At 37.7% G+C, this 19569-nt stretch overlaps 1 protein-coding gene across 2 annotated transcripts in view; it reads right to left on the bottom strand.

Annotated features, from left to right (window-relative positions):
• Positions 1-17802, bottom strand: part of LOC131078852 (uncharacterized) — a 50222-nt gene extending 32420 nt beyond the window's left edge. The window contains exons 1-3 of one of the 2 annotated variants that reach the window (XM_058016654.2): positions 17581-17797; positions 17439-17493; positions 7866-7916 (exon numbers count right to left, since the gene is read on the bottom strand). In XM_058016654.2, coding sequence (XP_057872637.1) covers positions 7866-7916; positions 17439-17493; positions 17581-17633 — 159 coding nt within the window. In that variant the 5' untranslated portion in view covers positions 17634-17797. Of the gene's footprint in view, positions 1-7865; positions 7917-17438; positions 17494-17580 lie in introns of both variants that reach the window. The other variant, XM_058016655.2, reaches the window with a different exon arrangement.
• Between the last annotated feature and the right edge of the window lie 1767 nt (positions 17803-19569).

The following is a 19569-nucleotide window of genomic DNA, read 5'->3' as shown; positions in this document are numbered from 1 at the left end:
GAGGCTGCGGCAAACATCCAAGCTCTTACATAGCTCCATGTGGGAAGAGAAATGGCTGCAAAGTACAGCCGTACGGCTGTTAGGTGATGCCAAGCTGGAAACCCCAATCTCCACGTTGAACCCTAACTCTGTTCACTGAATCCTCCAAAAAAGATATCGTACCAACTCCAAGGCACTGAAAACTGAATGCAAGAACCAAATAACCACTGTGCTGGGGGCTACGTCCTAGACGAGCAAGACCCTGGGGTTTCCGTCCCAAATGCTGAATCGCTCTCCAGAGCAAATTCTCCAAATCAAAGATGAAATGTGTAAAAGATAAATGATAATTAGGTTACCATCTCCTTATAACTCCTCCCCTCTAGCTCAAACCCTAAAAGTGTATGAAAAGTGCGCTTAGGCTTATAAAGTCTTATTTCTCATTTTTAGTCGCCAAGTATAAAGAAAATGCCACTTTTTTAATATAAAATAATTTCGTTCATCAAAAGGGTCCCTGACAATTGGGAAACATTTAGAAAAGTTCAAGACCTTTCAACGAGCTATCACACATGGGCATATGCATCCAGATGAAGCCAAAAACCCCTTATTACTCCAAAATGGCTATAAACATAGCCTTATTTAATTAATTAAATGCTAACTTAGGAAATATTTAAATATATTAAAAATATAACCCAAATAGCTGCAGAAGGCTCAAATGACTCCAAAAGCCTAAAACGGAACCTGCCACCTGTCTGTGACTGAAGTCGGAAATCATGGATCCACTGGCAATCTTATCCCTGTATGCGGGAAAAGTGGATTGTTAGAATTAAAATGTGAAAAATACGTAAAATACCAATCCACACACACACACAAGACTTCTTGATTAAATAGGGAAATGAACATAAAATATTCATTTAGGAATATGGTCATTTTTATACGTCTACAATCCCTAAAATCTAGGGATGCTCCTAGAAACTAGGAAACATACCCAAATCTTCTGAAACTGAAACCAAGGAATAGTCTCGTGGAAACCCAACCCTGGATACTGTCATAACCTCCTAAATAGTAGGAATAGCCTCCACAAATGTAGGAACTGCCTCCTAAAATTAAGGAACTGCTCCAAACTGGTCTACTACTGCCAGAACACCAAATCCCAAACACTGAATATCCTCACTGAGTCTCTATCCACCACTGCCAGCCTACAAGACCCCATAATAAGCTGACTCGCATGTCTCTGATAGACAGAGCTAAAAAGGGGACATGACAATCCTCCCCTCTCAAAGATGCTTGCCCACAAGCAACTGCAACACTGGATGCTGCAAAATATACTCACCCTCCCAAGTGGCATCCTCTATGGGAAGATCTCTCCAACGTATTGGATACTCCCGAATCACCCTGCTTCTCAGCCGCCGTTCCCTCACCTCAAGAATTTCCTCAGGAATCAAAGTCAATTTACCTTCCTCATCCATGGGAGGCAAATCGGGTGATACTATAATATGTTGTCCAAGGGCCTTTTTCGGGCAGGATACGTGAAACACATTATGAATTTTACTGCCAAGTGGTAACTCCACCTCATAAGCAAGCTCTCCAATGCGCCTGAGAACTCTATATGGCCCATAAAAACGAGGTTTGAGCTTCTCAGCGCCCCCCCCCCCCCCTTTAAGGGTGCTCTATCGGTATGGCTGTAAGCGTAGGAAAACCATGTCACCCACCTCAAATGCCCTCTCAGTCCTATGCCGATCAGCGTACATCTTTTGCTGATTCTGAGCATGTTGTAAGTTCTCCCTGAGAGATCTCATGATGTCCTGGTTCTCCTATAACCAATCCTGAGCCAAAGGAACTCTATTGTCACTCAAAGCCAAATCAATGAAGGATAATGCCTCATAACCATAAAGAGCTCTGAAAGGAGTCATATCTATGGACATGTGGTGCGTAGTATTGTAACAATACTCGCCCAAATACAACCAGCGTACCCATGCCTTCTGCTGCCCCGACACGTAGATACGCAAATATCCCTCAATCCACTTATTGACTATCTCGGTTTGTCCATCTATTTGAGGGTGGTAACTAGTACTAGGTGTCAACTTTGTGCCTGCTAATTTGAAAAGTTCCTGCCAAAAGGAACTCATGAATCTACTATCCCTGTCACTCACTATGGTCTTCGGAAGACCATGGAGTCTAAATACCTCTCTGAAAAATAGCTCAACCACCTGAGATGCTGAGAAATCAACTGCAATGGGAAAGAAGTGGGCATATTTTGTTAATCTATCCACTACAACATAGATCCAATCTTTCCCCTGAACCCGAGGAAGACCTGTAATGAAATCCATAGAAATCCCTGTCCACTTCTGTTCCGGAATAGGCAAGGGTTGTAACAAGCCAGCGGGGTAGGTATGCTCCGACTTGTTCTGCTGACAAGTCATACACTCACGGACATGACGCAAAACGTCATCTTTGAGACCCTTCCACGAGAATCTCTCCCGGACCGCTCTATAAGTCTTACCATACCCTGGATGTCTTGCTGTGGGAGTATCATGAAAGGCATGCAAAATTTGTTCCTTCCACTGTGAACCAGGAACAAGATAAACCCTGCCCTTGTAGTAGATAACGTCATCTACCACACTGTATCTACCATCCACTACCAACCCATCCATGACCTCACAAGCATGCTAATTTTTGGAATACTCAACTAAAAGTTGAGCCTTCCAATCTGCTGAAATCTCGCTCAATGAACATAGGGCAGCAAGTGAGGGTTTTCTAGAAAGTGCATCAGCCACAGTATTATTCTTCCCCTTTATGAATTCAATATCGAAATCATAAGCTTGAATCTTGCTCACCCATTTTTGATGTCGATCATTGAGCTCTGTCTGATCTAAGAAATATTTTAGACTGTTGTGGTCTGTTCTTACCACGAATTTGCCGCCAACAAGATACTGTCTAAATTTGGCTACGGCATGCATAATAGCCAACATTTCCTTATCATAGGTGGAGTACAACCTCTCATTATCTCGCAGCTTCCTACTCTCATAGGCAATGGGGTGTCTGTTCTGCATCAAAACCACTCCTATGCCCAAACCTGAAGCATCACACTCCAGAACAAATGGCTGCGAGAAGTCAAGGAGTGCCAAAACTGGGCAAGTGCTCATAACCTCCTTGAGTCTTTCAAAGACCCCCTGTGCCTGTTCTGTCCATCTGAATGCCCCTTTCTTTGTGAGGTCTATCAATGGTGCTGCCAACTAAGAGAAACCCCTCACAAATCTCCTGTAATAAGCACATAGGCCAAGGAACCCACGTAACTCAGTAATGTTCTGAGGGCGGGGCCAATCCCGAATCGCCTGAATCTTCTCCTCATGCATCTTCACTCCATCAGCACTGATCACATGACCCAAATATAAGACCTCTCTAAGTCCAAACTCACATTTGGACAACTTAGCAAATAGAGACTGGCTTTCCATAATGCTAAGTACCTCCTCAACATGTCTGAGATGGTCCTCCCAAGTGCGACTGTAAATCAAAATGTCGTCAAAGAACACTAGAACCGACTTCCTCAACTGCTTGTTGAAGATATGGTTCATACAAGACTGGAAAGTGGCTGGTGCATTGGTGAGACCAAAAGGCATTACCAGGAACTCATAGTGCCCATAGTGACAATGGAAGGCAGTCTTGTGTACATCCTCTGCTCGTACATGTATCTGATGGTACCCTGAACGAAGATCAATCTTAGAGAAGTAGATAGCTCCATGAAGCTCATCCAGCAACTCATCAATGCGTGGAATAGGGTATTTGTTCTTGATTGTCTTCTTGTTCAAGGCCCTGTAATCTATACACATCCGCAGAGTCCCATCCTTCTTCTTAACAAGCACTACAGAAGAAGCAAAGGGGCTAGAGCTCGGGCCAATGAAACCCATGTCCAACAACTCGTGAATAGTCTTCTCAATCTCATCCTTGTAGGCTCTAGGATGACGATACGGAGTGGTAATCACTGGCTTAGCTCCATCCTCCATCTCTATCCCATGCTCAAACCCTCTATCTGGAGGTACACCGGAAGGTATGTCACCAAAGACTCTCCCATGACGGTCCATCACCGACTGAATATCAACATGAAATGCCCTGCTATCCTGAGGTGTAGGTGTTTTGGACTTCACAAAACAATGTGTAGCCCAAATCACATCATTATGTCTAATAATAGTCTCCATCCTGCGAGAAGACACCTCTTTAGGCCCACCGTCTGAAGCTGCCCTCAAGATAGTCTTCTTCCCTCAAGAAAGGAACTCTAACTGCATACGATGGTGATCAATAATGTATCGCCCAATACCCTGTAACCACTGCATGCCCAAAACCACATCATAATCCTCCAACGGAAGCACATAAAAGTCATCTGTTAGAGTATAATCCCCCATCTGAATACTAAGTTGTGGAATCCATTTAGTACAGCCCAAAACTGCACCATCTGCAACCTTAACTCCAAACCCCCCAAACTCCTCAAACTGTAACCCACGCCTATCAACTAACTTCTGATCAATAAAATTGTGCGTGGCGCCTGTGTCTACCAAACTCATAACCTGCTGACCCCTAAGTGTACCTTTCAAACGAAAGGCGTGAAACCTGAGATAACTGGAGAGGGTAGCAACAGTCACTTTGGCTGGCGCCAAAGGCTCAAGGGTGTCTATCTCCAACTGTGGTTGCTCTTGTTCAACCTCCTCTGTACAATCCTCAGTATCAGTGTCAGGTACCTCCTCATCTCCCAACTCAGAGGTACCTCCTCATCTCCCAACTAAGAGGTACCTCATCATCTCCCAACTCAAATGTCACCTCAATCAAATGAACCTTGCCCTTGCCCATACAACGGTGCCCTGGCTCCCAAGGCTCTTTGCATGAGAAGCATAGTTTCCTCCTTCTCAGATCATTCTGTGTCTCCGGGTCCATCCTGGGAGGTCTAGCTATCTGTCCATCTCTAAACTGAGAGGTATTGGCCTTCAAAGGAGGTCGTGAATCCCTAAACAACTTCTTATCTATTTGATAAGAAGTAGGAGTGGTGTCGAGTCTCAATGTCACATCTATGGCGTCCTTAAGAGTGGCCGGCTTAAAAGCACGTACCCATCCCTTAAGCCTGTCCTATAGTCCCTCAATGAATAACATCACACTGCGCTTTTGGGGCATATCAGGTACTATAACTGCAATATGCTGGAACTCATTAATATACGCCTCTGCATGCCCAGTCTGTCTCAGATGTGCTAACTCCCTGTAATAGAGCTTTGTGTCCTTACGATCAAACCTAGAAATGAGACGCTCAGTGAACTCTGCATAGGAATGGACCATGGCGTGGTCCTAGGTGACCAATCCGTGGTGCCACCAGTCATAGGCAACTCCATCTAAATGTAAGACAACAAACTGAATAGCATCATTCTCATGCATGGGTCTCAGTGACAGATATATATCCAACTTGTGCACCCATGCTCATGCACTCGTACCACTAGTCCCATCATATGTAGCCAATGTGATCTTCCCAGTAGCTCTATTGAGGTCATAGTTCTGCTGCTGAGGCCTATAGCCCCGGTCTCCTCTGAACCTGGCAGTATCTCTACGCTGTGCACAATATTGTGGAAAAGGAAAAACATCCCTAACCTCTGGGGGTAGGGCTCTCCACTCAACTGTAACCGCCTTGACTGAATCCTGAAAATCCACTTCTGGTGGCTCTACTTGTATCGGCTGCTCACCTGGTATAAACCGAGGAAGTAATGGTCTATCCCTAACTAGTGTATGATGCCTCTCACGCCTAGGGGAATGATGAGAGCTCCCAGCTGATGTATGAGATCCCTGACTATGTTGGCTTCCAACCACAGATACTGATCTACTCCGTCTGCCTCTGTGTTTGTCCATTTCCAACCGCTCTAGGGTAACCTGTATCCTGTCTAAGGTCTAAACAATCCTGGGCTACGTAGTGATGAGAGTCCTCATCATCTCTCTCTCTTGTCTATCTTCCTCAGCCTGATTTACTCCGGCACCCACCTATTCATCTGCCATGATAGGTTCTTGTTCTCTCCCACTCTCACGCTCGTACTGAGCTCTTCTGCGGGTATAGTATCTGTATAAGTCACTTCCTCCCGGATGCATAGAAAAATAAATAAAACTTAGCCCCACAGGCTGGCAGGAAAATAGCCCTGATACCACTGAAAGATCCCTGATGGATCCCCTTGCTGATTTGCTGTAGTTTTTAAATTAATAAACTATATTTTCCTATGTTTCCTTTGATGGTTTTAGAGAATAGACAGAAGTTGCAGAAGGTTGTTTATTTTTGTGTTTTTGATAGTTTTTCAGCAAGTTATAATTGAAGAACAAGTACATGAAAAGAGTACTGGAAATAAATGTTCATACACAACCAAATCAGAATCGTACCAAGCAGATTTCTGATTATTTAAATCAAATAATTATCCAAATAGTGATTCTAAACAATTCCAGGAAGATTACAATAATAATGAGTCCAACCTGGATGAAGAGTGAATATTGTAATCAAGAAGGAGGTTGTGGCAAACATCCAAGCTCTTACATAGCTCCATGTGGGAAGAGAAATGGCTGCAAAGTACAGTCGTACGGCTGTTAGGTGATGCCAAGCTGGAAACCCCAATCTCCACGCTGAACCCTAACTCTGTTCACTGAATCCTCCAGAAAAGATATCGTACCAACTCCAAGGCACTGAAAACTGAATGCAAGAACCAAATAACCACTGTGCTGGGGGCTACGTCCCAGACGAGCAAGACCCTGGGGTTTCCGTCCCAGATGCTGAATCGCTCTCCAGAGCAAATTCTCCAAATCAAAGATGAATGATAATTAGGTTACCATCTTCTTATAACTCCTCCCCTCTAGCTCGAACCCTAAAAGTGTATGAAAAGTGCGCTTAGGCTTATAAAGTCTTATTTCTCATTTTTAGTCGCCAAGTATAGAGAAAACGCCACTTTTTTAATATAAAAGAATTTCGTTCATCAAAAGGGTCCCTGACAAATGGGAAACATTTAGAAAAGTTCAAGACCTTTCCAACGAGCTATCACACATGGGCATATGCATCCAGATGAAGCCAAAAACCCCTTATTACTCCAAAATGGCTATAAACATAGCCTTATTTAATTAATTAAACGCTAACTTAGGAAATATTTAAATATATTAAAAATATAACCCAAATAGCTGCAGAAGGCTCAAATGACTCCAAAAGCCTGAAACAGAACCTACCACCTGTCTGTGACTGAAGTCGGAAATCATGGATCCACTGGCAATCTTATCCCTAAAATCTAGGGATGCTCCTAGAAACTAGGAAACATACCCAAATCTTCTGAAACTGAAACCAAGGAATAGTCTCATGGAAACCCAACCCTGGATACTGTCATAACCTCCTAAATAGTAGGAATAGCCTCCACAAATGTAGGAACTGCCTCCTAAAATTAAGGAACTGCTCCAAACTGGTCTACTACTGCCAAAACACCAAATCCCAAACACTGAATATCCTCACTAAGTCTCTATCCACCACTGCCAGCCTACATGACCCCATAATAAGCTGACTCGCGTGTCTCTGATAGACAGAGCTAAAGAGGGGACATGACATTGTACTAGAAATGTACTATGTTCCAATAAAATTAAATCATCTTTACAATTAAAAAAATTAAAACAATAGCATGTTATAAAATAATCATTCTGCAATGCATTTTCATCTTGACAAGCAAGAAGGGCAATCTCTAACTGTGATTCTCAATTGAAAGTTCGCAGCCATCTCAAACCACAGTAGATTTTACTTACCATTTAAAATCAGGTACCCCACAGTAATACACATCACACGTTTTACAATATTCAGTAATCAAAACCATTTGTTGACTGGAAAGAAATGGGTAGTTCTGGCAAACCTTTTTCCCAAGGGTAACCACAGTATCAGCCAATCGTCTGAGTTCCTTTGCCTGCACTTCAACCATACAAAGGAACATAAACAAACTTGGCAAAAAGAAAATGAACATTTTTTTATATTTCCCAACATAATTCATGTAAAAATAACACAAGATGCACTCATTTGGGATGAAAATCTCTTTACACATTAAAATTTACTAGTTAAAAATTTAACCAAGAATGCCTCCTCAACTATGAGTCTCCTTACTATCACTGTGAAGTACGGCATTCATTAAAACATACAAACTGTATTATTACTTGTTAATCTGAGATACTACAGTGCATGCTTTTAAATAGAGCAGTGACAAAACTATTTTGTCATTGCTATTACCAATCTTGAAAATGGTAATTGTACTTATTTTGCACTCTAGCCTTCAGAGTCCACGTACCATTTTCCTTACTATTTTTAATATGAGCTGATGATGCTCAAGGATCAAATGCTAACTAATGCCTGTTAGAACACATGTTCATGTTCATCTGTAGAGAAACTCTATAGTGGGGGATTGTCCACCAGCTCAAAAGTCACCATGCAGCCAATCCGTAAAAGCCAGCAATTATGCCTTACTACACGATGAATCACCTGGAACCTGGCAATGGTGAAACCCTAATAGACCCACTTTTGAGTGTACAGCTTAAAGATTTGCCCCACACAATTGAGCACCAACTATTACACCTAATTTCCTTTATGATCATAGATCTCATTGATGTTAATGCCAATACTTGCCAGTCCATTCAACAGTAGTGTAGCTTCGATATAGATCTCCTAAACTATTGTAGCAAAACTTCATCATAGATTTTTCCAGTTGCCAATAGCCTCATTAATGCTGCCAGAGATTCATTATTTTTTTAATGTAATGTCACTCTTTAGTTTAAATCATCAATAAAAATCCTCGACCATAAATGGTTTTCTTTGTACTTAATTTTCCTAATTAAGTCACAGTTCCAACCAGTATAAACCATGAAGTCTGTTCGGTGTTTGGCTTAGGATATCATTAAGGCACCTTATGTAGAAATCACAGATGTAATGCTTGGTTATAGGAAGCATGTTTCTCCATAACTGATGAGATATGCTTTGTGTCCATCAGCATACACATAAGATTTCAGATAATAGCCTCTTTGAAACTGTGGGTAAACAACCGGTACTGGATGATACATAAACTGAGTTTTTAGACCACCTTTCAAACTCTAGTACTGACCAAGTCAAAGGAAAGAATTCCAAAGATTGCAGCAATATCTCATTCAGCACATCCAAGAAGTGGGGCATGAATTACAGGATAGCATCTATTCAGCAGCAGCCAAAGATGTAGCCTATGTCACAAGATTTGTGTTTATGTTAGAGTTCAACAAAGATAAAAATTTCGGATCAAATTTTATAAATCTGATCTGAATATTTAAATCATACAAAATTAAAATTAGTAAAACTCTAAAATATTTATTAAAAAATAAAATAATATTATATTAAATTTAAATATGTTATAATAAACTTAAAATATTCCCCTATTTAATCTAGCTTCTAATCCTCAGGATGATGTTCGGTGGTGTCCTCCAGATCATGGTTAGGTCAAAATCAACTTTGATGGAGCCTCTTGCAGCAATCAAGTATTGGATGTGTTATCAAAGATCAGGGGGGCAATATCCTTCTGGTGGCTGTGAAAACACTAAAGAAGGGAACAAAAAATGTTGCCGAATTCCAAGTGGCACTACTTAAATTGGCTATGGGTAAGAAATAAATCTTAAAAGAATCCACCTAGAAGGGGACTCGCAAATTATTGTCAATGCCACCATACGTCAAAAAGATACACCAAATTGGAAATTGAATAAATGGTTGCAGCTAATTTGGGAGGTGATTGGGCACGTCAAGGACTCCAGTATCTCCCACGTATACAAGGAAGGAAACAATGTAGAGGGTAGACTAGCAAAGGGGGTGATCGATATGGAAAATGAGGAAAGTATCGTTAATTTAGAAGATGTTTGGCACGAGCTTCTCTACTCTCCAATGGAGGTGGAGGTGGGGACGTAATTATAATGATTTTGAGTTAGTGAAGGTCCGAATGATTTTATGGGGTGAGATGGTATGAAATGGAGAGAACATTAAACTTAATGGCTAATTATGATTGTGAGGTTTTATATGCTTAAAGATATCAGAAACAGCAGCAAGGTTTTATATGAGTTCCGAGGTTTTATGCTTTTCCATTCTCAAATGCACAAGATGGATACTACTATCTGCCTGAGGGCAAAGAGGAGAGAAATGACTTTCCTTGGTAAAATTTTGAAGCGTAGGTTGTCATTCATGCTATTTGATTGGTACTAGAAAACATTTTCATCAATGTTGGGGGCCGACACCGAGTGAATTGATGAGCACACACTTATACTAAGACGATGTGTTAATCAATATAAAGCAATCCTTCACTTCTTTAAAAATTAACAACTACAAAAACAGCAAACACATAATCATCCACACAATTAAGAACACAAGAATGCAAAGTTTACGTGGAAAACCTTTCAAGGAAAAACCATGAAGGACTACTTGGATCTATTGTCCAAATCCAATTGCAACAAAATAAAATGATCTTACATTATTGCAAGCACCAACCCACTAGAAGCACCAATCCCCACTTACTAAATTCGCGAGCACCAACCTATTGGAGAAACCAATCCCCACAACAAAGCACCAACTTAGGAAGAGACACCAATCTCTTCTTTTAGGAGGTACCAACCTCTTCTGCAAAAATTCACTTTCAAGATGTTTGCTTCTTCAACTTAACATATCTTTCTACACTTTTACACTCCACAATATCTGCTATGCTCTACTTTGAATAGCATGATACAGCGTTGCGTTCCACTCTGTTAACTTGTTCTCATCAAGTACACATTCTTATTCACCTCTGCTCTACTCTATATTCAATATGCTCTTCAATACATCTGCTCTACTTTGTGTTTGAATAATAAAGCATTATGTCATATCCCAGCCATGATACCTATATCTGTGCCATAGCTAATATGAGAAGATTGTCTTGGAACAAGACTTCACAATCTTCTGAAACCCAACTCAATTCCCTTTGCAAGATAACTAATGAATTTAGTAACATTTAATTGCTAATGATAATGGTGTGCAAGTCTTACGAATTGTAGCGTCATAAAATTGCGACCCTTGCAATTTTGACCACGTTTTAGGTCCTCACCCTAGCGACTGCATCTCCCTACTCAATTGGGACCTCTTTCTACATCATTCTTCCAAATCTCCTCCCGTTTCAGCCCTTGCATCACCTTGTGACCCTGTCCAAGCCCCAAAATAGGGCAAGACAGGGGCGTAGCGCCCCTGTCCTCCCTCTTTGGGTGGCCCTAAAATGGGTCCATCTAACCCTTGGACCCAATTTGCTCTTTGGGATTTAATTCCTCCTATGTCGGCCTTCAGTGAGATGAAAATTCATTCTCCTAGGCAAGTATAAAAGGGGATCTAGTTCTCTCATTTGCATAAGATAAGATAAGCGAAAATTGGGAAAACAAGCGGAAGGTCTTCATTATTGTCATCAAGCATTCAAGTCTTCAAGCATCCATCAAGTCGTCTTCTTCATGTGTCTTCTTCATTCATCCATTGGAGCAACATTACTCCATTCATTTGCAAGCATGTGTGTGTGTTAGGGTTTTGTCATTTCATGCAACACTTGTGATTACATTCAAGAAGCAAAGTAACCATCATCAACAAATTGCAAATCTACAAGGTATACATTTCCATTATTTACATTTAAGCATTTGCAATTACTTTCTTTCAAGGTTGATTTCTCAATCGGGGTTTGACTAAGGCAAACCCCTATCCACAACCCTTCTTCCCTTCTTTTTTGTGTGCAGGTTGCAGGTGCGCGGCTATAATTGCAGATTTAGGATTCATTTGCAAAGACGGAAAAAACTTTTTCGACTCGCAGATTTTTCGAAGGACTGTGTGCAACTTGCACACGGTCCCGATGACTTTTCTCCAAATTTGCAGGGCAGGTCCGTATCAGTCTAAATACCTCAGATCCGAAGTTATAGCACGATCCCGAATCGGTAGCTCCTTATTTCACCCATTTTGTCTTCATTTTCTGCATAGTCAACAAGTCAACTCTTCTACTTACAAAAGAGGGTAAATTGCATTGCACCCTTGCAATTCACTTAGCATTCAGATCCTTATTCATTCTAGGGTTTGGATCTAGTGAATTCAACCCCTCTTTTGAATGTAAAGTATCTCCCAAGTGAAAATCATCCTAGTGATTTCCTTTCTCTCTCCTAGGTGGGGAATCACTAGGGTTCAATTTTCCACTTTACACGAATACACAACAATAATTATCAATGAGCTAATGTAGGCAGCAATCACATTAAAGAAACGACAATAGAGATCAGTATAAGGCAGCGACCGTAATACAACATTTGACTCCATTGGAAAGAGTGCTATGCAGCAACAGTAATACAGTCTTCGACTACTAAGAGGAGGTGTAATTTTACAAGGAGTGATTTTTATTATAGTCACCAAATGATACAATTTTAGTGTATTTATCAATAACTGCGATTTAATTATAATTAATAATGCTTCTTATAAGGTGCAGTTTAAGTTAAGGAAAGGGATGCAACGAGAAGACGCATCTCATCAATGCTGAAAGGGTGTATATATATATATATATATATATATTACATAATCTAATATAATTATATAAGGAATCAGAAATGAATATATGTTATCTGCAACCATCGATCAGATCAGATCGGAACTGTTATTAAGTTAAAGGCAGTAACATCCTTGTTCTTGGTGGTATGCATGGGGATGTGCTTCATGTGTATGCTTAAAATATGAAGCCTGATAATGTTCCTATGCAGAATTTAACAGTAATATTAATATAGACTGCAATATGTATGACAGTTATATATATATTAGAAGATAATAACAATATTAGATTGTAAATCAGAAAGAACTCTTAAATAAACATTAAAGAGAATACGTAAGTACTATAAATTCTTGCTACTACTGTCAGTATTTAATAAGATGGGATTGAGTTGTTTCCAAGAGGGGTCTAAATCCAGCCAATAGGATGATTCCCAAGATAGGGTAAGGATCAGCGTCCCGTAAACTTTGAGGGCATAGTCCCAAGATAGGGTAAGGGCTTGGAGCCGTAAACATTGAGGGAGCCTATTAAGTTTGGTATCTAAGCACTTGGCAACATAGTCATCTCCTTCTTACTTAAAATTGGAGTAGTAACAAGGATTGAACTTTGCATTAAGAATTATGAATGATAAAACTAATTATCTAATATGATAGAATTAATTGTCTAGTATGGCGGATTGACAATTTATTCATTAATAATTGATAAATTATTTAAAACTATGGAATATCACAAATTTGATTTATGTTAAGGAAAGAGCTATGAATAGAGTTGTCTCCTAATCAATTTAGTTTAAGTCGTAAGTCAATTGAAATAAATTAATTACAGTTATAACAGGCCTAAACTTAGTAGGGGAACGCTTGCACACACACTTCCCTTCAACTTCTTTCTCAAACTTTACTTCACTTATATATATCACATCATCCATTCTACAAATACATAAGTCGACCAAAAACAAATTAACTATCCCACAAGTCGACCATCAAAAAAAAAGTCATTCAAACATATGACGGTTACCATGTCAGCCAAACCTGTTATTCTCTTTTGCCCTAAAAAATTCTAACACAACCCATACCAGGTCAGCAAGTTGAGGGTCAGGGATTGATAATATATTAATAGCTCTTACTAAAACACAAGGATAGCTTAGACACAACCACTGAAGTCCGACAAATCTTTTGAGCACTTAGATAAATTTGCCAAATCAAGGTCGGGTTTCGTCCTTAACTCACTCAAAACATCAAACATGTTAAGGCATATGCCCAAACATCGGTCCTCGAAGTACCATTGGGGATCAAGGGTCAGGTGTACTCCATGTTGCATTCCAAACAATTTCAAACAAGTTACATAGACTTCCCGTTCTCTAAAGACCGACAGAGCATTTGAAGACCAAGACTGATTTGCCAGTGAACACATGATGTCGAGGTTCAACGATTCACCCTACCACTTTCCAAAATGAATTCTACAACCACCGAACAAGAAGTCCAATTGTCCGTGATGAGCTAGACATTTTAGGGTGTGGGGGTCGAACGTATGCATTACCTCTTGCTAGAAGACACAAACAATGCTAAGTCAAAGCCCTAATCGCCTAGGCCCAACAAACTTAGAAACTTGAAGCCAAACAAGGACAAGATTTCCAACAATCTACCCCTTTGTCATTGATGGCAACCCTGCAAAGAAATTCTCATCTAAATACAATAGCATAATACTCCTTTTGTCTGAAACTCTCTCCCTAAGTATAACTCTCCCCCTTTGACATCAATGGCAAAGGGATGTCTAATACTTCCCTTTTTTTCTTGCTCTTTCTGTACAAATCTTCCTCATTCTCTACATCTCTTTTTTGTACTGCACTTCCTCTTCCTATACATCAATAGCATCATTCCCTCTTTTCTTGGAACTCTCCTCTTTTTTCTCTAGCTCTCCCCTTTTCAGAAATTCACTTGCTGATCTTTCTCCGAGTTGTCTTTGAATGCATGATACCAAGGAATCTATAGGGCTAAAAAATGATATAATGATTAGCTCCCCTTGAATATGTGTTTCTTAAGCACTTAGTGACAGGATGAAGAAGATACCACTCCCAATTTCTGCCTGAGATACTCAAAAGTCTCTTTTGGAATGGTCTTAATAAAAATGTCTACAATATCACAACAGCATAACTAACATCTTGCACATCATCATCACATGGTCCAATCATTCTCATATCTTGCAAATCATTTTACATTTATCAATTACTTCCATACCTAAAAGTTGGATGGATGTTTCTTGGACATCATTTCCAATTATTGCCATGTCTTTGACACACAATATTTCTTCTTCTTCTTCTTCTGTTTTAGCAACGTTTTGTGATTCTGATTTTGACTTCTCTTCTGCTGTAATTAATTATTCTCTTAGATCTTGCTCCTTTATCTCCTCCTTAACTACTTTTCTTACATATTCATATAGACATCTTTTGTTGAATGATTATGAGGAACATATCTGAGCTCCGTAAAACTATGGTTTTCGTCCAATTACTTAGTAGGAGAAATTAAGGGCTTTCATCCTTAAATCTATTAATTTTTCCCTGGATAGACTGCATCCTCTTTGGCTGTAATTATTTACTTGCAAAGTCACTTCATATTTTCAATTGATTGATGTCCTCTCCACAAGTCACAACAACACTACTGCTCTTTGAAGGAGTCACAACCTTTCACTGCCCCTTGATAACTTGTAGTTTAAATTTAATTAAACTCTTCTTTATTCTAAATCGCTAGTATGAAAACTAGCACCACCTTAATAGCATTATCTGTGGTGCCACCTTTTGATAGTCTAGTTGCTGGAAATGGGCAACTATGTATGCTGCGACTTGCAGCAATTTGGCAGGGGCATGACAGCTGTCAGCAGCATCTACCACAGCTATTTCTTGCAGGCTTGTAGAGTCTTGATGCTTGCCTCAACACTGAGCTCCCACAGTACCAACCATGCAATAGTCTTACTACATGTGGTTACTGCTCATTTTTTACTCCATGAATCCACACCAGTGCCAAACTCAATACAGGCTCAATAGTGAACATGACAATCTGGAGTCTAGATTCTAAAACACCAAACAACTGCCACTTCGTTTTTAAATATGTTTTAATAAAGAAGACCTAAGCCATTTACTGTCCAAAATTTCATGGTGAACTGGAACAATTTTTAAAGGTTTTCTTTTTTTGCTGGGTTCTGAACTTCATGAATTAAGTTAGGCGAACCCTGCAACAAAGATTGTAGAAACCAGAATCCAAGCTACTATGACTCCTGATCACAGCAGTTGATGCAGCCCATCAAACCTTTCGAGGTTTTCTCATTACTCCACCAATTTAGACCAGTGCAGCAGTGATGGATAGCTTAATGCAGTTCTGTCTCTTAACATCAGGTACACTCATTGCTTCTAATGCTTCTAGCTATGATAAAGATTATTTGTGTTAATAATTTAGTTTCTACAGTGTATACTTAGCTTTAAAAAGCATGGTCTATGAACTCCTCAATATCTTTAGTTAAACTAGGTTTTCGTAACCATTTTAGTATTGTTAGTTTAAGTTTTTCTAGGTTTTTAGTGCTTAGTTTGTGCAGCACAGCAGTCATTGCTTATATTTTTGTCTTCACTGGCTCCCTTTGGGTCACATGTAAATTAGGGTGACAACAAGTGAGATATTTAACTAGATCAGATATCCTAACAACATTTATCTGAAAAATGCTGAGAGATATCATTCTGGAGGCACGTAAATTGGATTTGTCACATTGAGAAGGATATCTCTCAAAGTTTTTCATATACATCTATTTTAGATATCTGAGCTACAACCTTGAATGGGGTGAGTCCGTCTACATGAATTTGTTGAACATTTACTCTGATATCATGATCACCATTTCAGAAAACACCCTCAATTTAGCTATGTTTTGTTAAGAAGAACATCAAAGAGTTGCTAATTACAATAAATGAATTGCATGAACATATGAAGAACATGCCCCACTCCCATCTTGCTGATTATTATTATTTTTGTTATTTTTTAATTCAGGGTCAGCTTGTGTTAACAACAAATGGACATTACAGCCCACCACCACCCTTGGATGCAGCTGTAGGTTGATGATCAAACATATACAAAACAATGCCACTCAATACAAAGCTGTATCAAAAATTTATAGATCATTATAATTTTTTTCGTCTATAAATAAAAATGACAATAATCTTGATTAAAAGCACAACTGCAATGTTCTGATTCTGGCCATTTTATAAAAGAATTAAACATATGAGCTTTCAAAAATAGAACAAAAAAAATTGAAAGCTCGCTGGGACTGTTTTTAACTACATCAAAAATTTAGGCACAACAGCTGTACCTTATTTTCATACATGAGTCCTGTCGATGTCCCACTCATTTACAGCCTTGAGTAACTAATCTACAATTGATTTGAATTATACCCTTGACCAACTACGTTTCAAACCTTAGACAATAATTAAAATGTAGGTGCTCTAGCACTGGGCTAATAGTCCCTTTTTCTGTTTTCAGATTGAAGACTTTTAACATCCTCTGGATATGGTGTGCAAGAATGATGGGTTTTCCTCAGCGTGGACCAAAGGAATGGGAGTATCCATTTGACTAAATTCACCTGCTGCCAGGCCGTTTTAAATTGGGAATGTAGATGAAATTTCAAATATTTCAGACCAGAATGTAAATTGTTTTTTCAACATCGGGTCCAGAGTGTGGAATATTTTTCCAACAAAATTACATTTTTCTTGCAAAATATATATTTACCAACCTGCTTCATTAAAAGTAAATTCCAGTTTTCCCATACTTTTCATTTGAAGATTATTTCTCTGGAGGAACATATCAAATATTATTTTGAAAAAACATTTAAAAAGCAATTAAAGCTCAATGCAACCGTATTAAGGCTAACCTTGGCCACGGTGGTTTCGATCCGCTCGTGTTTAACCAGCTGTGAAACCATTGTCCTGAAATAAGAATTAATATTTCATGTTAAAGAGTGGATTTTTTTTCAAAGAATTCTTTAAAAAGCGGGGGAAGAAATGAAATTGCACCTCAGCATAGAAAGTCGATGGCCGGTGGGCCGTCCCAGTTTCCTGTGAGGCATGGCTCTCTTATATCGTCAAGAAAACAATACAGAAAAGATATAAGAAGGTTTGAGCCCCCTTTCGAGGGTTTAAGCAGAGATGTGAAATTGACGAGTAAATGTTTAAAAACCCTTTGTGTAGCAAATTTGCCCAAGGTTTGGAATGGTTCGGGTGCTCAAAAAAAAATTTTTTTTTTTTTTAAACAAGAGCTGTGAGACAGCATGAGTCCCTGCCTTTAGCTAAAAACATGCTAGCAATGAGTGAAGTGTTGAGAACAATTAAGTAGTTGTTTATCTAGCAATAGTAAATTGATAAAAAAGAACTAATATAAAATTTTCATCTTTAATTCTAAAGTTAAGTATATCTATCTCCCCGTTTATTTATTTTTATTTTTCAATTATCTATGCAAATATTTATTTCTAAATTACTTATTTTTTAATTCATTATATTTATTTACTTAACCAAAATATCAAAAAAAACAATAAAAAACCTTACCTTTTCTTTTTTAAATTTTCAGAACATTAGATTTCTAGATTAAATACAAACATTTTGATGAAATTCTACTTATACATTTGTAAGACATTTTTTAAAATAAAGAAATTATTATTTTTAAATAATTGAATCATATATTTCTTAAATAATAAATATTTTCATAATATTTAAATAATACAATTTCACTCTCATACAAATACTAGCTAAATAGTCTTAAATTTAGTTTCCTTTATTGCACCCATAACTTTTTAAGGAAGTTTTGCATAATGTCAAGGAAAGAATGCAATAAAAAAAAATTAATTTTAATTGCAAAAGATTCGCTCAAAGAAAATAACATTAATAAAATTATCATCATTCATTTAACATGAATGGTAAACCAGATAATGGTTTACCATTTTAACATTCTGCCAATGACAAATCAAAAAATTAATAATTTTTAAAATAGTTTAATAAAAACAAAAATGAAACTTTGATATAAGATTAAATTTTTCATTTTGCACAGATTATTTTATATAGTTAATATCATTAGTGTTGAAAGGTATTAAGATTATGTCTATATGTTAGACAAAATGAAACTAATGTTATAATGTTTGGTGGATTTGTCAATATCTTATATTTGTTAAAAACTATATAAAAATGTTGTTGTGTATGTTAAATTTGTTAATAAAGTTCAATTTTTTATTAATGATAAATAAATTGTGTGTTATAAAGAAATATCATATAGTAATTTGTGAGAAATAGAAGTAATGATTTGTTTGACATTTGTATTCGTGGTACTAATTCTATTCAAAGGGTATTTGTTTCTAATCACTACATCTACTATGTAATATTGTGGCTTTGGATGGCAATTTTTACACATCAACTTGTTCAATAATAGAAGATAAATTTGGACAAGTAAAAGTGAAATAATTATATACTTTTTGAAAATAATAGTAAAAAACATTAAGAACCATCTTTCAAATAAATGTGGTGAATGAAATAAAGACTTTAAGAAATTATGAACTTTCCATATCAATTCATTAAATTTTTTAACTACTCTGAATTTCTCACAAAATTATAAGAAGAATTAATATAAAAAAAATTTTAAAAATTCTACAATTTTAAAATTATTTTAATAAAAGTTAAAAAATTATAATTAATATAAAAATGTTTTTTTATTTTTAACATAATATATAATTTAATTAAATTTAATAATTTGTAAAAATATAAAATAAAATTGAAGTCTAATGGTAAAGGAATTTTTACTTTATAAATGATTGAAATGTATTTTTAAGGGAATTTTTTTTTAATAGGGTAGTATTTTCTTTTGGAAAATTTATTTTCAATATGGTTAAATATTTGACTATTATTAAAATCCAGTTATCCTTCAATATAGTAATGAATATCTCTTTTACTTCAGCCTTAAGCACATGTTCGTAAACAATCACATGGAAAATAATTTTGGTGTACGGTTAAAATTTTCTA

This window comes from Cryptomeria japonica, chromosome 2 (genome assembly GCF_030272615.1).
Source record: "Cryptomeria japonica chromosome 2, Sugi_1.0, whole genome shotgun sequence".
Classification (NCBI taxonomy): domain Eukaryota; kingdom Viridiplantae; phylum Streptophyta; class Pinopsida; order Cupressales; family Cupressaceae; genus Cryptomeria; species Cryptomeria japonica.
This window is presented reverse-complemented; position numbering and strand designations above follow the sequence as displayed.